The sequence below is a fragment of the Brienomyrus brachyistius genome, chromosome 9, assembly GCF_023856365.1.
Source record: "Brienomyrus brachyistius isolate T26 chromosome 9, BBRACH_0.4, whole genome shotgun sequence".
NCBI classification, from domain to species: domain Eukaryota; kingdom Metazoa; phylum Chordata; class Actinopteri; order Osteoglossiformes; family Mormyridae; genus Brienomyrus; species Brienomyrus brachyistius.
The window spans coordinates 25,251,977-25,274,793 of NC_064541.1; the positions used below are offsets into that span (position 1 = coordinate 25,251,977).

A 22,817-nucleotide genomic window follows, 5' to 3' on the forward strand; every position below is an offset into this window, starting at 1 on the left:
AAAGAAGCAGATCATCAGCATATAAAGAAACTGTCTGAGGGACACCTTTCACTAGGATAGGGGAAATAACATCTGAGTGACGGAGAGCGGCAGCCAGAGGCTCCAACGACAGATTAAAGAGTAGGGGGGAGAGGGGACAGCCCTGCCTGGCCCCCTGAAGAAGCCGAAAAGGAGGAGAAATGTTGGCATTAGTCAAAAGGACAGAAGAGGGGGAGGAGTAAAGGGTCTGGACTAGGTTGGTAAAATAAGAGCCAAAACCCATTCTATGCAGGACCCTCCACAAAAAAGACCAATTCATCCTATCGAAAGCCTTCTCTGCGTCTAAAGAGAGAAGGGCGGCAGGGAAGGGAAAGGAAGGAGCAGTGTGAAGTACATGGAGGAGGCGACGGATGTTGTCGGCCGCGTGACGGGATTTAATAAAACCAGTTTGGTCTGGGTGAATCAATTTGGAAATCACCGCCTGCAGTCGACGGGCAAGCACCTTGGCAAGCAGTTTGATGTCTGAATTCATAAGGGACAACGGGCGATAGCTGGAGCAATCTGTAGGGTCCTTACCTTGTTTGAGCAACAAAGTCATCAAGGACTGATTAAGAGAAGGATGGAGATGGGAGGCAGAAATGGCAGAATTCAGCATGTGGAAGAGCGGAGTAGAGAGCTGCTTCCAGAAGGCAGAAAGGAGTTCCGGAGGGAGGCCATCGGGCCCTGGAGACTTCCCAGGGCTCATGGAGTCCAGAGCCTCTTTAAGTTCTGGCATTGAAAGGGGAGCCTCGAGCATAGAGGCTTCTGGGCCTGAGAGACAAGGAAGTGGTACAGAGTCAAGAAACGAATCAGGGTCAGAGGGTGGAAAGACAGTGGGAGAGGAGAATAGATCTGAGTAAAATTGAAAAAAGCTACTGTTAATTTCCTGTGGGTCAGTGGTGAGAGCTCCGTCCTTGGTTCTAACAGAAGAAATTGAGGAGAAAGAGTCACATTGCCGGAGCCTGAGAGCCAACAACTTACTGGGCCTAGCACCTGAGACATAATATCGTGACCTAGTGCGATGAACCATAAACTCAGCGCGGTGTGACAGAAGGACATTTAGCTCCGCCCTGGTGTTTAAAATGAGGGTCTCATGATCCGGATCAACCACTACAGGACGAGCACTCTCTAAGTGAGCTAGCCGCCTTTCGAGATCACAGATCTTCCGGTGACGTTCGCGAGCCAGGCCACTGGCAAAAGCAACCGTGGCATCGCGGAGAAAGCCCTTTATTGCCATCCAGCAGTAGACTGGGTCATCAGTTGAGCCTGTATTAATTGAAATAAATTCTTCAAGTCTAGGAGTCAGATAGGCTATATATTTAGAGTTTTGAAGCAAAGAAGTGTTGAGCCTCCATCTTGGGGCCCGAGGAGAAAGAGTAGGTACAGCTAAGTGGAGGAGAGCACACTTGTGGTCAGACAAAGAGGAAGATCGTCCAGCAAATTTGATGATGTGGTTGGAGCTGAACTTTGCTGAGCAATCATGGGTGACTAGTGTGAATAGCAGAGGGCTGAGAACTCCTCTTTTCTTGTCTAAATGGTAATTAACTGCAGCAGTCAATTTCCACTAACGGCTAATGTCTCTGTCCTGCCCACGCTTACTGTACACTTATTCTCATCAGCGTGTTTTTCACATTTCTTGATCATCCCACAAAAGAACCATGAACAGGCTCCAACTAAAATGGTTCTTTTATATTCTCTGAGGTCCATTTTGGTCTAAGTCGTCCTGGATCAGCAAAAATGCTTAATTTCTTCCATTCACACAAATAATCAGTTCCGCTCAGGAAGGACTTCCTCAGCTGAGAGGTGGGAATCAGGCAGCTCCCCCCGGAGACTTGGCAAGCTCATCTGCATGGCTAGTTTGCCTTTTGAGAATATGTCAGATGGCTAGTGGTCAAACATGTAGGATGTGGCCGACAGCCAAGTATGTCCCCATGGAAAAGCATTGAGAATGAGATGGTCAGCATTCGTGTGGTGCTTGTGAACTCAGCTCGTGTGTTTTTCAGGGTTTCGCTGACGACTGGCACGTGGGGGGGCGGAGCTCACGAACCCAGAGGGAGAAACTGCATATGTCAAAGGATATTACCAAATGTAAAATAAATAACTGAACCATTCCGTGGACCCACTGTGGACTTTTATACTGACATATAAACACACACGCTCATCCACAACTATACATGTAGATGTATGCATGTACACCAGATTATATGCAATGGCACATGCACTAGCAGACACAGTCAGAGATACATACACCCCTACAAGGAGTCACACACAGTGTAGAATAGATAACATAGAATTTACCAAGGCAACTTGGAAATGTATCTGGGTAGAGCAGGTCCTCAGTAGGTAGCAAGGTGCGTGTGGTATTTGTGAATGTTTATCCAAGTATGAGGTATGCTATCTATTTTTTAGAAACCGAGATCTGGGTGGCTCAAGGATTTGGAGGTGCGTGCAAGTGTGTTGAAGGTCTTGGGTTTAAATCTGGGCTGACTGAGTCAAGGCCATGTGTGACTGTGGGGTAGGACCCTGTGCCCATGCTCAGAAGGTTGCCAGTTCAACTCCTGTGACCAGTTGAGTGATGCCACCTTACGACCTTGAGCAAGGCCCTTCCCCCATTTGCTCCAGAGGGGCTGGTCAACCATGTGCTGTGACCCCAAAAATAGCCCACACCTCTATGCGTGTCTCATGGACAGTAAGATGGGGTGGGTGAAAACACAATTTCCTCAGAACGCGCAATAATGTGTCATTATTTCATATTAAAGCATATTTAATAAGTTTAATAAAAGCCTCACAAAGAAGTCCCTCATGGCCTTTCCAGCATTTACCACCCTTGTGGAAACATCAAGGTCTGCCTGTTCTCTAGCCCCTGCCACAGGAAGTATTCAGTGTTTATCTGAACTGGACCATGCTTATGTTAGATCCTGTTTTCTTTTGATCGGTGAAACTTGATGCTCTCACCATCTGTGGAGTCAACAAATGACAGGGTTTTAGAGGGGAATTTAGTCTGGCACGGGACGGTATCTACTGATGGATAAGGGCACAGGCACTCAGGGAGCTGCACTGCCTGGCATGTCAAAGGAGTAAATGAGTCTCAAAGAGGAGGGCGACTCGCTGGAGTGATTTTGTGAGAGTGAACATGCTGTGCGCACTGCGATTCCTTCAAAAACTCTTTGGAACTTTTGTCCGGACATCTCGCAGACATTACTTCTGGGATTATTTTGGTAGCGGAACAGAGAAAAACACCACAAAGACTGACTTAGTTTAATTTATCAGTTTTACTGACATCATAATTATTTCTTTTATATAGAGTGTTAAATATCTTCAATGGATTGTTATTCATAGTGGCTTCACTTAACCTTTTACCTGCAGTCATCAAGTAAAATTGTCTACTAGTTATCTGATCTAATTATATAAGGAAAATGCTGATTCCAGATTCACTTCCATGAATCTGTGTAGGATCATTGTGTCATTTTATTTATTGTTGAAACAAAAACCCCTTGTCTCTGTATGCATTCCAAGCTATAAAACTTCCATCCATCCATCCATCTTCTAATCACTTATCCAGTGAAATTTACTATTTAAAAAATTACAGAAGCAAAAGTAATTGTGAATTCTGACAATGATAGCCATCCAAAAAAGTTACGGACTTTCATTTCCCTTCTCCTCTAACTAAGGTACCAGCAGCAGCTACAGACCTCAAGCCATTGATGCTCCAGACCCTTAACACAGCCCAGGCCACATACAGGCTGCTGCACATGTGACTTGGTGGAGTTTCACCTCAGGATCCCCTCTCCAGAGCAGACATTGGGTAAGACCATCCTCTCCATCACTGTATTGTCTAATAAAACATTTACCCAAATTTTTTGGGTTTATATGACTCTGTATATAATGCTCACTGGGATTATCCTTTAGTATCAAGGCTTCTTTGTCTAAAGATCATTCTTATTCTGATTAACTCATCTAAGAAGACATACTAACAAAACAATCAAGCCATCACTTTACTTAACAAACTCTATAAACATATCACAGCCTTTGCTTTAACTCTTGGTATGACAGAGTCCTTTCAATCTACTCTAATATAGGCCAGCTATTGGGATAAGTGAGCTTTGGCAGCGATCTACTGCAGCTCTAGTAATGGAAAACCTGAGGGCTGTATTAATGACGTTTAACAGTGTCTGCTGTGCTGATAACACAGTTAGCAGGGACGTGCACTAAAGTCATATAAACATCAGCTTCTCTTTGCCTTTATCCTCGAACCTTATAAAAGGCTGCATTATGTTGCAAGGAATGGAGGATGACTGCTCTCTGGCACCGTTCCTTGTAAAATATTAGCAAAAAACATTATACATTTATAACAAAATTACTATATGGATTTTTTTGCACAAGGGTGTACCATTGTGTTACTGCAAATCTGAATCCCATGTTAGAAAACTGTAAAGCACTATTTTTTATATAATTAGATTGTGTGACTGGTAGACAGTTTCACTTGGCAACAGTACGTGAAATGTAAAATGCAATCCATTGACATGTGAGATCCAAGCAATGGTTCACATACACTCATTCCTAATGCAGCCGCTTTTCATTTCTAAGATAATGTCTATAAATACACAGATACTCAGAGTTTCATTGCAGATCCAATCCAGTTTAGACGTGACAGATGTATTCTTTCATGGGTGTGTGTGAATGCACGTTTGTAAGATCGTGCATCACTATGTAAGAGCGAATGTTTTAAAAGTAATAAAACATGCCAAAAGTCTGTCATACATTCTATCTCTTTGGGTCAGAGGACCCAAAAACTATAGCAATACTTAAAATGTAAGCAACATTTTTCTTACTATCTGTTTGTCAGAATGTATATATAAAGCTGACTATTTGGACATTAATTTTGTGCATATACAATGCAGCCCAGGCCCAATGTGTTAAAGTACAATTAAAAACGTGTAAATACATAGAATGCAGATTTTCAGGCTGGTTGTTTTAAAAAGCCTGTGTGGCCTCCTTGCATGTAGACCAGGCCCCGTCACGTTCAGCCCAAACCCCACCCTGCACCTCACCCACCTCTGCCCAGGTCCATCTCTGTACAGCGGCGGTCGGGGTTGCTGTGTATTCGGCATTTGTAGACGGCTCCCGGGGTCCGTACAGAGGTACTGTAGGTTGAGTTAGCCTTGGGGGCGCCCACCAGCACCCTGCAGAAGTGGATGGGATGCAGAATCAGTGACGCCCTCCAAGAACGTTACGGTCCATCTCCCCTTCTGCTGAAATCCGCAGGCAACCTCATTATTGCTGCCTCTTCCACTATTTTGTATCTTCCTATTTACCTGAAAGTGCCCAACTATCAATTCAGAGCCAACAGCAACATTTTCTGCAAATTACTGTTACTTCCTCTTTCTTACTGAGCTGTTCCACACCAGACCTTTGTGTTCTGGCAGTCCTGGCGATTAGGTTGGAGCATGGTTCATTCAGTGGCAACATTACTCTCATGAAAGAGAAGCACATAATTGACTCTTCAACCTTCTGTCAGTGCCAGCTAACCCTTAAAGAGCACCAAAAGCAGCTGAATACAAGAACTATAACTGTTTCCCTGAATCTATACGTTCAGTATCCAGTATGAGTTCAAATAATCAATTTTTGAATATACTGTACACTGAGCCCACATAAACAATGGTACACTGATTATACTGTACACTGAACCCTCATAAACAATGGTACACTGAGTATACTATATACTGAGCCCCCATAAACAATGGTACGCTGAGTATACTGTACACTGAGCCCCCATAAACAATGGTACACTGAGTATATTGTACACTGAACCCTCATAAACAATGGTACACTGAGTATACTACATACTGAGCCCCCATAAACAATGGTACACTGAGTATACTGTACACTGAGCCCCCATAAACAATGGTACACTGAGTATACTGTACACTGAACCCTCATAAACAATGGTACACTGAGTATACTATATACTGAGCCCCCATAAACAATGGTACACTAAGTATACTGTACACTGAGCCCACATAAACAATGGTACACTGAGAATACTGTACACTGAGCCCCCAAAAACAATGGTACACTGAGTATACTGTACACTGAGCCCCCATAAACAATGGTACACTGAGTATACTGTACACTGAGCCCCCATAAACAATGGTACACTGAGTATACTGTACACTGAACCCCCATAAACAATGGTACACTGAGTATACTATATACTGAGCCCCCATAAACAATGGTACACTGAGTATACTGTACACTGAGCCCCCATAAACAATGGTACACTAAGTATACTGAACCCACAAAATCAACAGTTTCCTGAGTAAACTGCCTTCTGAGCCCACATAATCAGCATTCTACTCAAAATACTGTCTATTCTGCGTACTTTCCACTGAGGTCACTGAATACAGAAGAAAGCTATGGCATTTCTGATACATTTCTAAAACCTAAACAAAAATACCGTAAAAGAGCAAAATGATTGGTAAATGCTTATAGTCCTCAAATGAGGTTTGAAATCATGGCAAGTCAAGAAACCAACTCACCACCCATATCCAGGTAAGCAGTGGCATGAAATAGCATCACCCCAGGACCACAAGTAGCAAATTCCACTTTGGATTTATATTACAGTATAAACCATTGCTAATATTAAAGCAGTCCATATAAATCTGCTGTAAAAATTTTTGCACATTTTGATTATGTCCTGCATACGGAGTAACCTGGGCTATACTAAGTAATTCAGGTGAGGCTTCGGTAGTACAGACTCAGCATGATATCAGAGTGACATTAATCGCAGCTGCCTAGTAAATTTTACTACATACAGTGCGTGTAGAATAGAATAACCTTCTTTCAAAATATTCCAAAAAATTTAGCTTACAGCCTTAAATGAAAAAATACACGAAAAATATTTCTTCCCAGTTTTACTTCCTCAATGCAACCTATAACATCCAAGTGAAAGATCTCAGCTACAGTTCAGAAAAATGATAAAGAAAAACAAAAACAACACATGCTGAGATTAATAAACACCCCCCCCCCAATGTCAACATTTTGTTGAACCACCTTTTGCTTTAATGACAGCCTTGCGTCTGTTGGGATAATTCTCTATCAACTTTGCACATCTAGCTTGAGCAATATTTACCCACTCTTCTACACAGAACTGTTCAAGTTCAGTCCAATTGGATGGTGAGCATTGGTGGACTGCTACCTTCAAATATTTCCACAGATTTTCAATGGGGTTGAGGTCTGGACTCTGACTGGGCCACACGAGGACAGTCACCTTCTTCTCCTTCAGCCTCTGTGTGGTCAGTTTTGCTGTGTGCTTCAGGTCACTGTCATATTGAAAGGTGGACATTCTGCCCATCTTCAACTTTCTGGCAGAGGGTAGCAGGTTTTCCTCAAGAATTTGACGGTATTTTGCTCCATGCAATTTTCCTTCTACCCTAACGAGAGCCCCAGGCCCTGCGGCAGAGAAACACCCCCACAACAGGATGTTGTCACCTCCATGCTTTATTGTAGGTATGGTGGGTTGCGGATTTGATTTCCACCAGGTGCACCGTTTGGTATTAAGGCCAAATAGTTAAATTTTGGTCTCATCTGACCATAAGACCTTTTTGGACTTGGCATCAGAATCTTCACAGTGCATTCTGGCAAAGCTCAAACGAGCCTTATTATGACCTTTCTTGTGAAGTGGCTTTTTCCTTGCGACCCTCCCAAACAAGCCACAATTGTGCAGCGCTTGTGATATTGTTGTCACATGCACACAATGACCACTCTCTGCCCTAAAATCCCGTAACTCCTTCAAAGTGGCCATTGGCCTCTTGGTAGCCTCTCTTACCAGTTTCCTCCTTGCTCTTCCATCCAGTTTGGAGGGACAGCTGGATCCAGGGATGTTCCCAATAATACCAAACACTTGCCACTTCTTTATTATGGACTTTACTGTGCTCCTTGGGATTGATAAAGCCTTTGAGATTTTTCTGTATGCATCTCCTGTCTTTTGTCTGTCCACAACTCTAACCCTGAGATCTTTTAACAGTGACTTGCCACCCGAAGTCAGTTGTTTGCTGTCAGTTGCACCACAGCAAAAACAGCCCCAGGAACATCTGTTTTTATGCTTCACTAAGCACACTGATCACAGGTGGAAGCCAGTATCCATGGTCTGCAGTGGAAATGGTGGTTACTTACACCTGACTGAGTTTACAGACATTGTTTAGGAGGGGGGTGATCCTTTATTAATCTCAGTATTTCTTGTTCTTTATTTTTTACAGTTCCTCAGAACTGTAGCTGTGATGTCTTTCACTTGGATGTTATAGGTCTCATTGAGTAAGTGAATTTGGAAAAAATATTGGTTTGTGTATTTTCATTTAAGACTGTAAATACAAAAATTGTATATTTCAAAGCAGGTAATTCTATTTTATATCCACCGTATAAGACATCAAGCACGCTTCAAGCACGTTCAAGCACGTTCGAACACCAACTCTGAAAGCGCATTTTTTATGTTTTCTTGGCATTATCAGCGTGTGGGATCAATTTTAAAGTGTTACAGAGATCTGTAGACAGACCTCCCTACAGCTGCGGCTAAACTCAGAGGCGGGGTGTCCGGACAGAAATGATCCGCAGAGCCATTCCTACGTCGCCTGCCAGGCGCGTCGCTTTCATGAAATCCAGGCACGGCAAGTTTTGATGGGAGCATTTGAACTTCCCTCGGTGATGTAAACTATGAGCTCACCGAAATGAAGGATAGACTATTTAACTGCAGTGCGCTCATTTAAATGCACTGGGCCAAAACCAGTCTCTCCTCCCCCATTAAGAAACCTCAGTGAATAAATATGTGTGCAAAAAGCAAAATCAAATCCGCGCTCCAAACATTTAAACTGCTGATAATTCTTCACCTTACACTTTCCACTGGTTTCCCCTAAATGTGATCGTAATTAAACTTTTGTGGGGGAAGTCAATGAAAAAGAGCTTGTACGGGGCAAGTTGTAAATGATCTGTGATGCAGGATAAAGCGCTGATGCGGCTCTGAACTTCAACAAAGTTTACGATGATCACAGGCCACAGGCGTGGGGGACGCGCAGCTTAAGCGCCCCCATCCCCGTGCATTCACTACTGTTCTTATTGTGGAGTATGGAGATAAGTGCGTTATCCATCTAAAAAGCCTTACTATGGCCTAAAGTAGACCGGTTGTGACTAATTCAATTGCGGAAAATTCAGATGACTGAACACAAGAGAATTTAAATATTTAGGTCCCGGACTGGTATGGTTCAGATCCCTATAGAAGTGCACTTCCCGACTGTTTGAATGAATATTTGAAGTTAAACTTGCATTACTTACCAGCGGCTATTGTCGTAGTGGTGCTGTAGCACGGAAAACCCGAAGAACGCCCCTTCAGGTCCGCGGAACACTAACGGGTGCTCGGCGTCGATGTTATAAGAGTGAACCGCAGAAACCAACAAAACTACGAAAATTACATCCAAAACTCCTCTCTTACTTCGGGAGACAGTCTGAACCTTTCCGGGGTGCATCCTTGATACCTAAGTATAAGAAAATAGGTGTGAAATGCTGGCGGAAAATTGTTGAAATAGTTGCATAAACCACTAACAAGAAAGATCCGAGTAAGCAGTTCAAAGCAACAAATAAAATGGAAAATGTTCAGTGGAAAAATAACCTCAGAGATGGGGATGTTGAAAAAATAACGGTCCAAGCTCTCGCTCCTCGGAGCGTTGAACTAATCCCTGGCCAGCGCTGTAGGCAGTATGTGCGCCGATAGTAAGGCGGGTGCTGTCACGTCGCGAAGGCAGGCGGCCGGGGTGCGAAAGACACTGCCCCCTAGCGGAGCCTCTCGGTTCGCATTTCGTGAGAGCTGGGTGCTGTCGGTATCTACGTTTTTCTGCGCATTTTCATTAAAAGCTGGGACACGACAGCACAGATGTCCAGTCTAGTGACCGAGAAACTAGTCAAATTGACGAAAATAAATAATATAAAATCGATCCTACCAATTTTAAATTACAGTACATTTATATTCTGTTGTAAATGGGGATTGCCATTATAAAAATCACATTGCTTTTATATGTGCGACGAACAAGACAGATTAAATGAGCCACAATTTTCACGTGTAGATAAGATAATCAGGAATATTAATTTACAAACTTGCTACTAAGAGGCTGAAGGAGGATCCCTATAAGTAGGTTATTCTAGGAAACAGAGCAGATGCTTGTAAACAGTGATAAGCACCTTTGAGTTTGTATTCTGATTTCGAAAAGAAAAATGTTCAACAATTTATTACGTTGGAGTTGTGCGCCTGGTTGGCAGCTTTAACATCCGTGGGGAGTTACTAGTATTAGATAACGCAACATACTCATTTAAACTGACAGATGCTAAATAAACAGAGACTTATCACAATAGAGAAAACCATTTAAAGCGATATGCTAGCTTTGTACTCCATGCCATCCGTCTATTTATCCGATGCAGGGTGCAAATGTCTATCCATAGATTATTAAGGGTGTAATGCACGAAGTATTATGGAACCTCATTGAAATTGTTAGGATTTTTTCCTTTTATTATTATTATTATTATTATTATTATTATTATTATTATTATTATTATTATTATTATTATTATTATTATTATTATTGGGGCGGCGTGGTGGTGCAGTGGTTAGCACTGTTGCCTCACACCTCTGGGTCCCAGGTTCGAGTCTCCGCCTGGGTCACATGTGTGTGGAGTTTGTTCTCCCCATGTCGTCGTGGGGTTTCCTCCGGGTACTCCGGTTTCCCCCCACAGTCCAAAAACATGCTCAGGCTAATTGGACCTGCTAAATTGCCCGTAGGTGTGCATGTGTGAGTGAATGGTGTGTGAGTGTGCCCTGCGATGGGCTGGCCCCCCATCCTGGGTTGTTCCCTGCCTCGTGCCCATTGTTTCCGGGATAGGCTCCGGACCCCCCGCGACCCAATAGGATAAGCGGTTTGGAAAATGGATGGATTATTATTATTAAGAAACATTGTTGCGAGGGACCAAGCTCCGTTTTTAATACAGATTACTTTGATCGCTTCACTTTCAAGTTACGGTTCCAGGCGAAATTCGCTCCCCAATATTATTTTCTGTAATGGCGCGTTTTTATACGAAGTTGTAAGAAAAATTAGGTTATACATGCCGGTATGGAGGGCCGGATTTGCCTTTTCAGGAACCATAGGGAAAACTTTACTTGGGATGTCCCCCTACCAAGAAAGACAAGGGAGACGAAGGTGCTGGTGGCGGACATCCAGCGTAACAGGGAGCCCCTGAGACTGGTCACCATGTAGGGGGAGAAGTGGCGGTGGTGCAGCACATTGGACTGGGCGGACAAGCGAGTGGCGCTGGTCAAAAAGCCCGGAGCGGACTCTCGTTTCTGAGCAGGCTCCAGCCTTTTGATGTGTGTAAAAAGTTTTATGAGCCTATATGGTGGCCAACATGCTTTTCTACGCTGAGACCAACTGGTGAAGAGGCGTTAGTTCAGACCAAACACAGTTTCAGTTGCAGTGGTCTGCAGGGGTAGCAGCAATCTATTGGGAGTTGTTGAAAGCCCCGGACGTTGTTCTGGTGACGTGGCTGACACGTTTCTTCAGTGGTAGGTAATGTACCTGTGAGACCATGTAATGTACGTGTAGACCATGAGTGCACACATTTCTACGCATTGAATGGTATTTAGTTATTTATTCCTTCAATTTAGCTATTTCTTTGGTAATAACATGTGTACAGACTCTCACTTAAATAGAAAACGTGATAGACAAATACAATGATCTAGTTATGTTCTCACAAAGTATGTGCAGGCAAGGAATCTGTCACACCTGTCCTTGATTTATTAAGCAAGTAACTGCTGAAAGGCTGGTGACACTTTAAGTCCAGCCTTATTAAGGAGAGCAGTGAGTAATTCTTTAGCTTATTGCTTTGGAGCATAGGGCTCCGTTGGGGGTCTGCTTTATGGGGCTAGATGGCACAGACTGCCAGTAAGTACTGGCTTGGTGTTTTGGGTGGCTTGGCAGCTCATGGTTCTTGCTGGCTGGCATCTTGCTTTAGACCTCTGATTAGCCAGTTTCTGTATTATTCTTCATGAGCCCAGGTACCTGGCATTCCACAGCTGGGCTGCTGTGCTGCTGGGCTGCTGCTCTCCTCTCTTCATTGCTTCTCTACATGTGTGTTCTGTCGTTTGTGTATTTGCCCTTTTTAGGCTCCTTATTTTGTGGTCTGGGATTTCCAGTCCTCTGTACCTCTGTAGTGCAAAATATATTACAAACAGGAATGGGGTTTGTCTCTTTATGGTTCCCATTTATCGCACGTGTGCAGTGAGGGTGTTGTGTTTAAGCTATATGACCATATATGGTTCATTGAGGGCATTTGTTTAAATTAGTGTTATGAAAGTCATATTTAGAATGCGTAGCATTTATTGACGTTTCCTTCAAAAAGTTCTCATTAGTGATAAACACTGATTTGTGTTGCGTACTGGCCATCCATACCACACTCTGATAAGTGACACTCCAGGTGGTGTATTTCACCTATGAGGCATCACACCGCTCAGCTCCCAATCAGCAAATATCATGTGTGCAACGGTAGCCAGGCAGCTAAGCAGTGGAATGGATAAGATTTGTTAAATGATTTTAAATGTAGCGTGATGGCTGGTGCCAGATGTGGCGAGTGCAGCATTTCAAAAACAGCCGCACTCCTGGGAGTGTCTAAGGTTTACAGCGAGTTGTGTGATGAACAAGAAACAACCACTGACTGGCAATTCTGCGGGTGAAAACACCTTATTAATGAGCGTGGTCACAGGACAACTGCCAAACTTGTTAAAACGAACAGGAAGGCCACAAGTGTAACAGCTCAAGTCAACATCGGTGTGCAGAAAGGCTTCAGTAAGCATGCAATTGCTCAGCCCTTTACATGGTTTTGGAAATAGTCTTAAGGTTTTGAAAAGATAGTCTTACCAGCTACTATGTAGTGGCACATAAAAAAGTCACTGAGCGCTTTTATTTTTAGTTTTTTTTTTTTATTTGTGCAGGTGTCAAGCATTTGTTACTCAGCATGTGGAGCAAATAAATTTTAGCTCGAACCTAGAGTCTAATTCCTAATAGAGTTCAGAAGTCAGTATTGCTGTAGGACTCCTGAACTAGTTTGACTTCAGTGATGGACACACTGCGAATCAGGCTGAGGTTGAAACTTTCAGAGGTTGAAACTGAAACATTGGCCAAAATACTCTTTGTGGTTTCATGCCTATATATGCGCAGCCTGACGCCCAATCTTCACTGACTGCACATCATTCCATCAGTAAGAGCGTGAAGGTTTAATTAGCAGGATAGCAACAGCACAGTTGTACATAAAATATTGCAAACCACACAACATAATGGGAGGCACAGCAAAGTTTAAAGGAGGACAAATAGTTGGTGCGTGTCTGGCTGGTGCATCTGTGACCAGGACAGGAAGTCTTTGTGATGCACTGAGAGCCACGGTACCCTGGGTAATGTCAGCATGCCACCACGAAGGACGGACCACATCCAGCAGGAGTGACTGGATGCAAGAGGAAGCTGTCCGAAGGCATGTCTGGGCACTAACCCAGATTGTATCCAAAAAACATTAAGCCACAGCTGCCAAACTCCACTAATACTGCTCATCAGGAGCTTCACAGGGTCAGTATTCATGGTCAGTCTGCTGTAGCCAAACCTTTGGTCACTCGTGCCAATGGCAAGCATCAGTTTCAATGGTGCCAGCAGCTCAGATCTTGGGCTCTGGACAATGTGAAACATGATGAGTCCACCTTCACTGGCTTTCCCTCATCCTGGAGAGTTGCAGTGTGGAGACGCCCCAGATGCCCCCTACAGGTGGACCTACAGATACCTGCAGTGAGGCATGATCACTGAATCATTCATCAAAGGCAGAGACCTCCAGTGCCAAGCCTGGAGGAGTTTGTGTGAAACGTCAAAAAAAGATGCAGAGCTGTCTAGCTGCCTTACACAAGCTAATTTATGCGAAGCTAAATCGAGTCTCCATTTCACAAAGGATGGGCCTTGGACTGTAAAATATCCAGGATGATTATAAAATGTTCTAGACATAGTGGCCCGCACCATCAATTACAGCATTTACAGAAGTTTAATCAGATTTCAATAAAAACAAAATATCCATTCTTTCACTCAATAAACCCATATTTGCATGGTTTGCTTTTCAGTTATATTAACCATTCTGCATGGATAAAATTTTATCATGGAGCATAATATACTAACAAGGGCTTCATATAAAGAGATTTTAAAACAGTTAAATCTCATCAACAATTTAATACCCAACAGTGTTCAATAAAGATGAATAAAGATTTTGGATCCAACAATCATGACAGGAGAAGAGTGGCATATTTTGCTAACAGGCACGTAGTCTTATGAGGGAAAGGGTTTGAGGAGACCACGTTCTGTTCCACAACCTTCCACAAACCACGTAATCAGCAGTCTGGCTGGGTAGATACGGAACCATGCCAGTATCAGCTGTAACACAGGAAAGACTAAAGCAAAAGATTCCTTTAGAAAACAAGAGATGCCATTCTCCAGGACCATGGCAAAAGACGACAAAGGTCCCAACCAACAGAGTGAAGTTCACAAGATACCCAGGGTTGAGATCCAGGTATTTCCAGTATGACCAACCCAAGAAAAAAAGGATTGTGTCTCAAGGATAAGAAATTATGAAGGTCATGTGACTGAGGAACTGAGACAGAGCACATGCCATTTACACAGGAGCCGCACATGGAGCATGAGAGCCATGCGTGGAGTATGTTCTTAAGGGGCAAAATGCATATGCATCTTCCAGCATGTTCCTCCTAAACAATCACATTCCTGCTTTTGCCTGGTAAGTGTTACAGATGGGACCAGGAAGGAACCAGTAGTCAAACATCTTATGTACTGTAAATAAAACTTTATTAGCCCATTTAAAAATGTATTAATATAGCAACAGCCACAATATGCTCTATAGTACAGAATTTAATGACTTATTTACAATTTACAGTATGCATTTTCTAATAACCAGAAAATATAAAGTAGAAAAGCTTTAGTAAACAGTGAAGGATCTATGGCCCATTCACCAATCAGAGCTGAAAAGCGCCAGGAGTTTACGGTTTATAGGCCAATTCAGTGACGTGATCAGGATACAGGCAGGAAACTGAGTACACACACATAGAAATAAAAATAGAAAGATGGGACACAGGAAGTAAGACAACACACACAGGATTGAATTTATTGCACATGTGATTCATTCTTTAAAAGGACAAAAAAGAAAAAAAAATCAAACAAGAAAACCAGACAAATGAGAAATTCAGCATAAATAACACACACTATTCTTTGTATTGAACTAGATATGAAGAATCTCTCCCTCTGGTGAATGATCAGTTCTGTGTGCTGTACCATTACCTGAACACACACACACACACACACACACACACACACACACACACACACACACACACACACACACACACACACACACACACACACACACACACACACACACACGCAGCCGTACTGCTTCCTCTTGTAGCTCCGGCAGTCATTCAGCAGCAGTCACTGGGTCAGCGTCTATCCACCGTCCACACCTCAGCGCAGCCATGGCTACAGAAACACAACAACAACACAGGCGTTACCCAGAGGCAGATCCACAATGGGGGGCAGACACAGGGAACATTCTGAAACTATTCTTGTGTGCAAGGTCCACCAATAGAAAGCCAATGTTTCCTGATCATTAAAATTCATTCTGCTGGCAATTCGGTCAGTGTGTTTCAGTGTCCTGGTGAATAACTCATTAACCTCTGTCAGGATTCCCAATGAGGCCTGTAAACCTGGCTGCTGGAGTGGAAGGACCCTCCCTCAATCCCAACACTCAGTGCTACATTACCCAGAAGGGAAAACCAAATTGCATCCGGTTAATTAAACAGTCAAATTATACAGCCAAGGGACATTCGGCTAATGAGCAGGTTTTTCCCACAATTAACAACTTTTATTAATAATAAGCTTCTGGAAAAGTGGCCAAGCACTGAGTTGACTGTGTCATGCATAATATCCATGAATGCAATAGTTTAATGCAATGTCTTTAAATTTCCTTTTAACAATTGCGTATATACTTCACTACACAAGTTGGAGTTTTGATATTTTTAGGTAATAGGTTCGCTTTCTAGCTATAAGCCAAGGACATTTTTTAAAAACACTTGTTCAAGCCAGCTGCCATTCTTCACTTCTTATGTAATACATGTTCCTCAGCTCCAAAAACACAGGCATCTTAACAACAAAAGCAGAAAAAGACAGCAGTAATTTTTTTATATGATTTGTGGCAGAATGATCACCTGGATACTCCCATCATGCTACTGCAACACATCGCAGCACTTAAGATGGCCGTCAACTACTCATGGAAGTAAGGTTATATAACATAGCTTTAAAAATATCACTTTCCAAGGTCCCTAAGTAACGTAATGCAGTGCTGAAGATGGCCTATCAGCTTCCGGTGGCCCTAAGGTAACGTAATGTAGCGCTGAAGATGGCCTATCGAATTCCGGTGGCCCTAAGGTAAGGTAATGTAGCGCTGAAGATGACCTATCAGCTTCCGGTGGCCCTAAGATAACGTAATATAGCGCTGAAGATGGCCTATCGAATTCCGGTGGCCCTAAGGTAACGTAATGTAGCGCTGAAGATGGCCTATCAGCTTCCGGTGGCCCTAAGGTAACGTAATGTAGCGCTGAAGATGGCCTATCAGCTTCCGGTGGCCCTAAGGTAACGTAATGTAGCGCTGAAGATGGCCTATCAGCTTCCGGTGGCCCTAAGGTAACGTAATGTAGCGCTGAAGATGGCCTATCGAATTCCGGTGGCCCTAAGGTAAGGTAATGTAGCGCTGAAGATGACCTATCAGCTTCCGGTGGCCCTAAGATAACGTAATATAGCGCTGAAGATGGCCTATCGAATTCCGGTGGCCCTAAGGTAACGTAATGTAGCGCTGAAGATGGCCTATCAGCTTCCGGTGGCCCTAAGGTAACGTAATGTAGCGCTGAAGATGGCCTATCAGCTTCCGGTGGCCCTAAGGTAACGTAATGTAGCGCTGAAGATGGCCTATCAGCTTCCGGTGGCCCTAAGGTAACGTAATGTAACGCTGAAGATGGCCTAATCGAATTCCGGTGGCCCTAAGGTAACGTAATGTAGCGCTGAAGATGGCCTATCAGCTTCCGGTGGCCCTAAGATAACGTAATGTAACGCTGAAGATGGCCTATCAGCTTCCGGTGGCCCTAAGGTAACGTAATGTAGCGCTGAAGATGGCCTATCAGCTTCCGGTGGCCCTAAGATAACGTAATGTAACGCTGAAGATGGCCTATCAGCTTCCGGTGGCCCTAAGGTAACGTAATGTAGCGCTGAAGATGGCCTATCAGCTTCCGGTGGCCCTAAGGTAACGTAATGTAGCGTTGAAGATGGTCTATTGAATTCCGGCGGCCCTAAGGTAATGTAATGTAGCGCTGAAGATGGCCTATCAGCTTCCGGTGGCCCTAAGGTAACGTAATGTAACGCTGAAGATGGCCTATCAGCTTCCGGTGGCCCTAAGGTAACGTAATGTAACGCTGAAGATGGCCTATCAGCTTCCGGTGGCCCTAAGGTAACGTAATGTAGCACTGAAGATGGCCTATCAGCTTCCGGTGGCCCTAAGGTAACGTAATTTAACGCTGAAGATCGCCTATCAGCTTCCGGTGGCCCTTAGGTAATGCAATGCAGCGCTGAAGATGGCCTGCCGCCTTTCAGTGACCGTAAGGTAATGTAAAATAACAACGCTGATAGCCCTAAGACAGCCCCATGCTCCTAAAGGGCTTAATCTATAGTTTTGTAATACTGCTGATCGCTGCTAGGAGGCAGCATACACTACCTACTGCAGCAGAAACATGCAATCCAAGCTTACAGCACAATGCAGATGGACAAGCACCCAGGCAAAGCCAAGCCTGCGACGAGGGACATAGGAGCTTTGAGGGCAAAGGTGAAAGGAGGACATCCACTCACCGCCACAATAGCCCTGCCTAGTCTTGGGCTGCCCTCAGAATATACCCCCAGAGGCAGAGCTGAACTACAGAGCCAGGAAGACAACACAGTGCAGAGGTTAGCGCTAAATTTAGTAAAGTGTTACCAGAGCTGTTAGCAGCATGTTAGGAGTTAGCAGCATGTTAGGAGTTAGCAGCATGATTAGCAGATTCCACATTAGAAGGCAGAACCAAGGGTGATTTTTTACATCTTGTTAGTTTAAAGGCAGAACTTACAAAGCGTCTGCAGACCCTTCTGATGGGCCATGTGTGGAGTTGGGGTACAGAACCGTGTTGTGGGCTGTGTGCCATTTAGAGTGGCAGCAGAGCAAAATACTTACAAGGGTTCGGGAATCCTCCTTCTCCAGAATCTTCTGGGCCTGATCAGGGGGGAACTTCAGCACGGAGGTTATGACTTTAGCCATCGTCTGTACGGAGAGGCAGAGACACTCAGCAATAAGGTGTCTGTCTGACTTTAACCCCTTTCCAGAGGACCACCTGTCAGGACCCACTCATGCCCCCACGTGGTAGAAGCCAGCGCAGTGCACAGCTCAATCTGCCCCGATTATACCAGCTTTGCTCCTGCGCTCCCTGTCTAATGTCTAACTACATCCCCACATCTGAGAGTAATTAAACTCTGGAGGAGAGCCAGAAAAAACACTATGAACACCCCTTACGGCTTGGTATGGTACAGCCCAACCCTCCCCCGCTGAGTTAACAGTGTGGTTAACTACAGCAGGAGAGTTTAGCATGGAGACCACTAGGTCACCAGGATTGCCCCCACTCCTGGGGAAAGGAGCCCTGCTGATTACACAGCCCAACAACAGTGTAGTTACATAGAGGTACAGTGATGCAGTAGGAGCCCGGGGGTGGTGGTGCTGGTGGTTAGTGTTTATGAGCCGCTTGGTCACACGGGAACCAAGTCCAGGGAGAACCAAAGTGTAACACTGCAACCATCACAAAGATATCGGAGTAATCCAGCTGGCGTACAGGGTGAGAGCAGCGAGCACAGACTGGACGCACAAGCGAGAAATGTGAGTATGCTGACGTGAGTGAGGTGTGCAGTGCGAGGACAGCACGACGGATCACAGTGAGGTCCCTGTCGCTCGGCACCAGACCCATCCTCACCTTAGTTTCCCGGCCCATCATGTACTCAAACATCACCTTCCTCAAGTACTCAAACTCTGTGGGCTCGGAAAAGGCATCTGAACTATAGTGTCCAGCATCTGCAAAAGAAAGTAAAAAGTTTCACTTCATTTTAAAAAGATGAATTTACGTGCTGAATTGCATCCATGGCTTGCAACAAGCCTCTGACACTGCTTTTCTGCCATGCAGTCCCGATGCCAAAGAAGACTTGCCCCAGTGACATGTGACGTATACCACAGCAGCCAGGCGGGGTGAGTTTGCTGCAGGGTTGGTAAAATCACCAACCCCAGACCTTGGAACCGTTTCTTCACTGTTTGACAGTGGGAACCACACATATGACACTCATTTGCACAACTTCAATGCATCTTACAAAGATGATCCCTATTAAATTTTGACTCATTTGCATGCAAGACCAAATTTAACTGCAAGTCTATACCAATTAAAGCATAAATTATGGTGGCAACAATTATTTAATGTCTTTCAATACAGTACTTTAAAGAAGGGTGCGAACGGTTTTATAAACTTTAAAAAAACTAATAAGGACAGAGATGTAGGTGCTACATACAACTGAGATGTTTGCTGGTTTCTCACACCAACAAAAGCAACACCATTATGTGCGCTCTCTCTCTCTCTCACACACACACACACACACACACACACACACACACACACTCACACAAACCAAAACAAGGCAGCACAGCTGAATGCGACACTGCAGCATGGGCACAGACTCACAGGGTCAAAGCTGAAATAACTTCAGAAGCTTAATAGCTTCCTCTGGACCTCAGTCTTTGCCACCAAGAAGCTGCCCCTGGTTTCCAAGCATCTCAGCTAAGCACTAAAACAAAGAGGAATGCTGGAGTAGGGGATCTATGTATGAGCTGAGCGGGGCTGTGAACGGATGGGGGCGGCTCCATGGGGGGAAATCTGAAGCAGCAGTTTTCCCACAGCACTAAAGCCCATGAGCAACAGCAAGCCCATGGTCAGCCTTCCAGGCTGTCTGGTTGCGTGTCAGTTGCATATTCAACTTTACTATTCCTGACAGGAAGAGGGGAAAAGACCCTTATTAATGATCCCATTCTTCAGGAATGCCACCCCACCCAGACAGAAAGCACTGGTGTGTAGTGTAATTGAAACCAGGGAACGAAAGCCAGCAGGGCAAGTGGTTTTCAATGGAGTCACAGTGAGCAGCCTTACGTACTAAGACTGGAGCTATCACAGCTTGCAGCCTTCATTCCCAACACAGGAGTCGTCAAAAGCAGCAACCTTACTTTCCAAGACAGGCGGAGTCACAGTCGGCAGCCGTTCTAACTAACATAGGAGTCACAGTCGGCAGCCGTTCTAACTAACATAGGAGTCACAGTCGGCAGCCGTTCTTACTAACATAGGAGTCACAGCCGGCAGCCGTTCTTACTAACATAGGAGTCACAGTCGGCAGCCGTTCTTACTGACATAGGAGTCACAGCCGGCAGCCGTTCTTACTGACATAGGAGTCACAGCCGGCAGCCGTTCTTACTGACATAGGAGTCACAGTCGGCAGCCGTTCTTACTGACATAGGAGTCACAGCCGGCAACCTTTCTTACTAACATAGGAGTCACAGCCAGCAACCTTTCTTACTAACACAGGAGTCACAGTCAGCAGCCGTCCTTACGGACACATGACGAGTCAGTCAGCAGCCTGTCTCTCTACGCCTCACATGCTCCACAGATCTCCACTCATTATCCTGCCAATTCCAAACAGGCACCAACTGCACTGCCCTATCGCAGACGCAGACTGCAGATGCTTATCTACACCAGGGCCATTTGTGTGAAGTGAATGGGTCCCCTTCATCCCATACTCCTCTCTCATGGGGGAATATACCTAAAAGTAAAACACCATTAATACCGTTGCGGCACACCACACCACCCCCATTTCCTCATGTTCTGGTTTATCTTCATAACCTGAAGCAGTCAGTGGGTTTGATGAATGAATGTCTGAAAGCCTTTTCACAAGACAGAATAGGCACAGGGGACAGACCAGACCGCTCTCAGGGCTGACGTCACTGTTCTATTAATGTTGTCTTTTTAATTCTCATCCTGAATTGATAAACAAGTGTACAATGGAGTACTCCAGATGTTTCCTGAGATAAACCAATCACAACGACACTTCTGACGGTCTGACCTGGTCTTCTGTCTGCAAACATGTCCATGATCTGTCATCCCATCCAGCAATAAAAACAAAACTCTGCCCAGTAATGGTACCCAGTGGACCACTGCTTCCCAACCCGGTCCTCAGGACCTCACAGGCAGTTAATATTTTTGCTCCCTCCCAGCACCCTGCCAGATGATCCACATTTTTTGGTCCCTCCAAGTGGGAGCATAAACGCGGACTTTCTGTGGGTCCCCAAGACTAGATGGGAAATACTGCGGTACACTGAAAAGAGCCGATGGGCAGATCGCCGCCGCTTCCAGCACCATTCATGATATTACGAGAGATAATTCTCGTAGATGACACGTGAACATTAATCACAAGTCTTGAAGTGAACACACAACACGCCTGTCATTTAAAGGGCGAGAATAAAGACCACGTTTATTTTATATGGTATTACTGGGCATCACTATTTATTATAAACAGAAATGAAACCAAGTGAAGTTCTTTAAATCTTCTTGGGTGATGCTTAAGCAAGTCATCAAAAAGGACAGAAGCTCCATTCATGCACGACAGACTAAAACGTCCACAATGGCTCCACCATGACATGCACAGTGAAGTGTGCCACCTCTAAAGAAATGCATGTGAGCAGGAGCCCCCTACAGGCTAACTTCTGAGTTGCGGGATACCGCGGCATGCAGAATGGAGGTACAGTTACACACCCTCGCACATACAGACTATCAGCCAACCCCTGTGCCCTGCCGCCAGGGCGATGCCTTCCTGTTTCCATGGAAAAGGAAGGGCCATATGTGGAATCGAGGAGTGAGCAGACACACTAGGGAGCCTGATGTAACTGCCCTTTGCTGGGATGGATGCAGACAGAGTGCTCCGGGGTCAAGCTGATGGCTCACCACCTCTCACAACGGTGAGGACAATTGTGATACCCGGGCCATGACGACAGCAAGCCCACTCACCTCGGCGCATCGTCCCCAGATGAGTTACAACAGAATTCTTATGTAGACACCTCAGCCGGTCTTCCAGAGAGTGGATCTACAGAATGACAAGTCAACAAAGCAGAGTAATACTTCTTGTGTAACACAACAAAACAAATAATTACCATTATCGTCATTATTATTATTTTTATTCTTATTATTATTATATGGGGTGTAACGGCGGCTCAGAGGTCAGTAAAATAGCTTCACATCACCAGGGGTACGGCTTCAATTCCTGCCCAGTGGCTGCATGGATGGTATCACAGCTCAGCTTAAAAATAGGTAAACCCTAAACTGGCTGCAGTGTTAGTGATTAGCCTGAGGAGGACTGACAGCCTGTTCTATCCCCTGCCTGATTCCCAGCGGAGGGTCTCCGCTGTGCTGCTGGACATCTCATGATATCCACACCTGACCTGGACATGACCTCATGCAAACTTCAGGCACGTAAGCGGCAGCTCCATGTTGAAGCTCGAAATCACATGGCTTCCACAACAGCACC

General features: G+C 44.7%; 2 protein-coding genes and 1 long non-coding RNA gene across 6 annotated transcripts in view; 1 reads left to right on the top strand and 2 right to left on the bottom strand.

The window, feature by feature from the left end:
* Positions 1–9,781, bottom strand: part of itga9 (integrin, alpha 9) — a 70,586-nt gene extending 60,805 nt beyond the window's left edge. Inside the window, exons 1-3 of the mRNA XM_049026066.1 lie at positions 9,677–9,781; positions 9,343–9,542; positions 5,074–5,201 (exon numbers count right to left, since the gene is read on the bottom strand). Coding sequence (XP_048882023.1) covers positions 5,074–5,201; positions 9,343–9,533 — 319 coding nt within the window. The 5' untranslated portion in view covers positions 9,534–9,542; positions 9,677–9,781. The remainder of the gene's footprint in view (positions 1–5,073; positions 5,202–9,342; positions 9,543–9,676) is intronic.
* Positions 9,782–14,909: 5,128 nt separating this feature from the next.
* Positions 14,910–22,817, bottom strand: part of LOC125748408 (golgin subfamily A member 4-like) — a 32,138-nt gene continuing 24,230 nt past the window's right edge. For 3 of the 4 annotated variants that reach the window (XM_049024450.1, XM_049024449.1, XM_049024452.1), the window contains 5 exons: positions 22,301–22,376; positions 19,181–19,278; positions 18,394–18,480; positions 18,036–18,099; positions 14,910–15,620 (listed from right to left, as the gene is read on the bottom strand). In XM_049024450.1, coding sequence (XP_048880407.1) covers positions 18,070–18,099; positions 18,394–18,480; positions 19,181–19,278; positions 22,301–22,376 — 291 coding nt within the window. In that variant the 3' untranslated portion in view covers positions 14,910–15,620; positions 18,036–18,069. The remainder of the gene's footprint in view (positions 15,621–18,035; positions 18,100–18,393; positions 18,481–19,180; positions 19,279–22,300; positions 22,377–22,817) is intronic. The other variant, XM_049024451.1, reaches the window with a different exon arrangement.
* Positions 16,470–17,835, top strand: LOC125748430 (uncharacterized). Its single transcript, XR_007399546.1, has 6 exons — positions 16,470–16,568; positions 16,722–16,823; positions 16,977–17,129; positions 17,386–17,436; positions 17,488–17,589; positions 17,743–17,835. It is a non-coding gene; the product is annotated as an uncharacterized LOC125748430 (long non-coding RNA).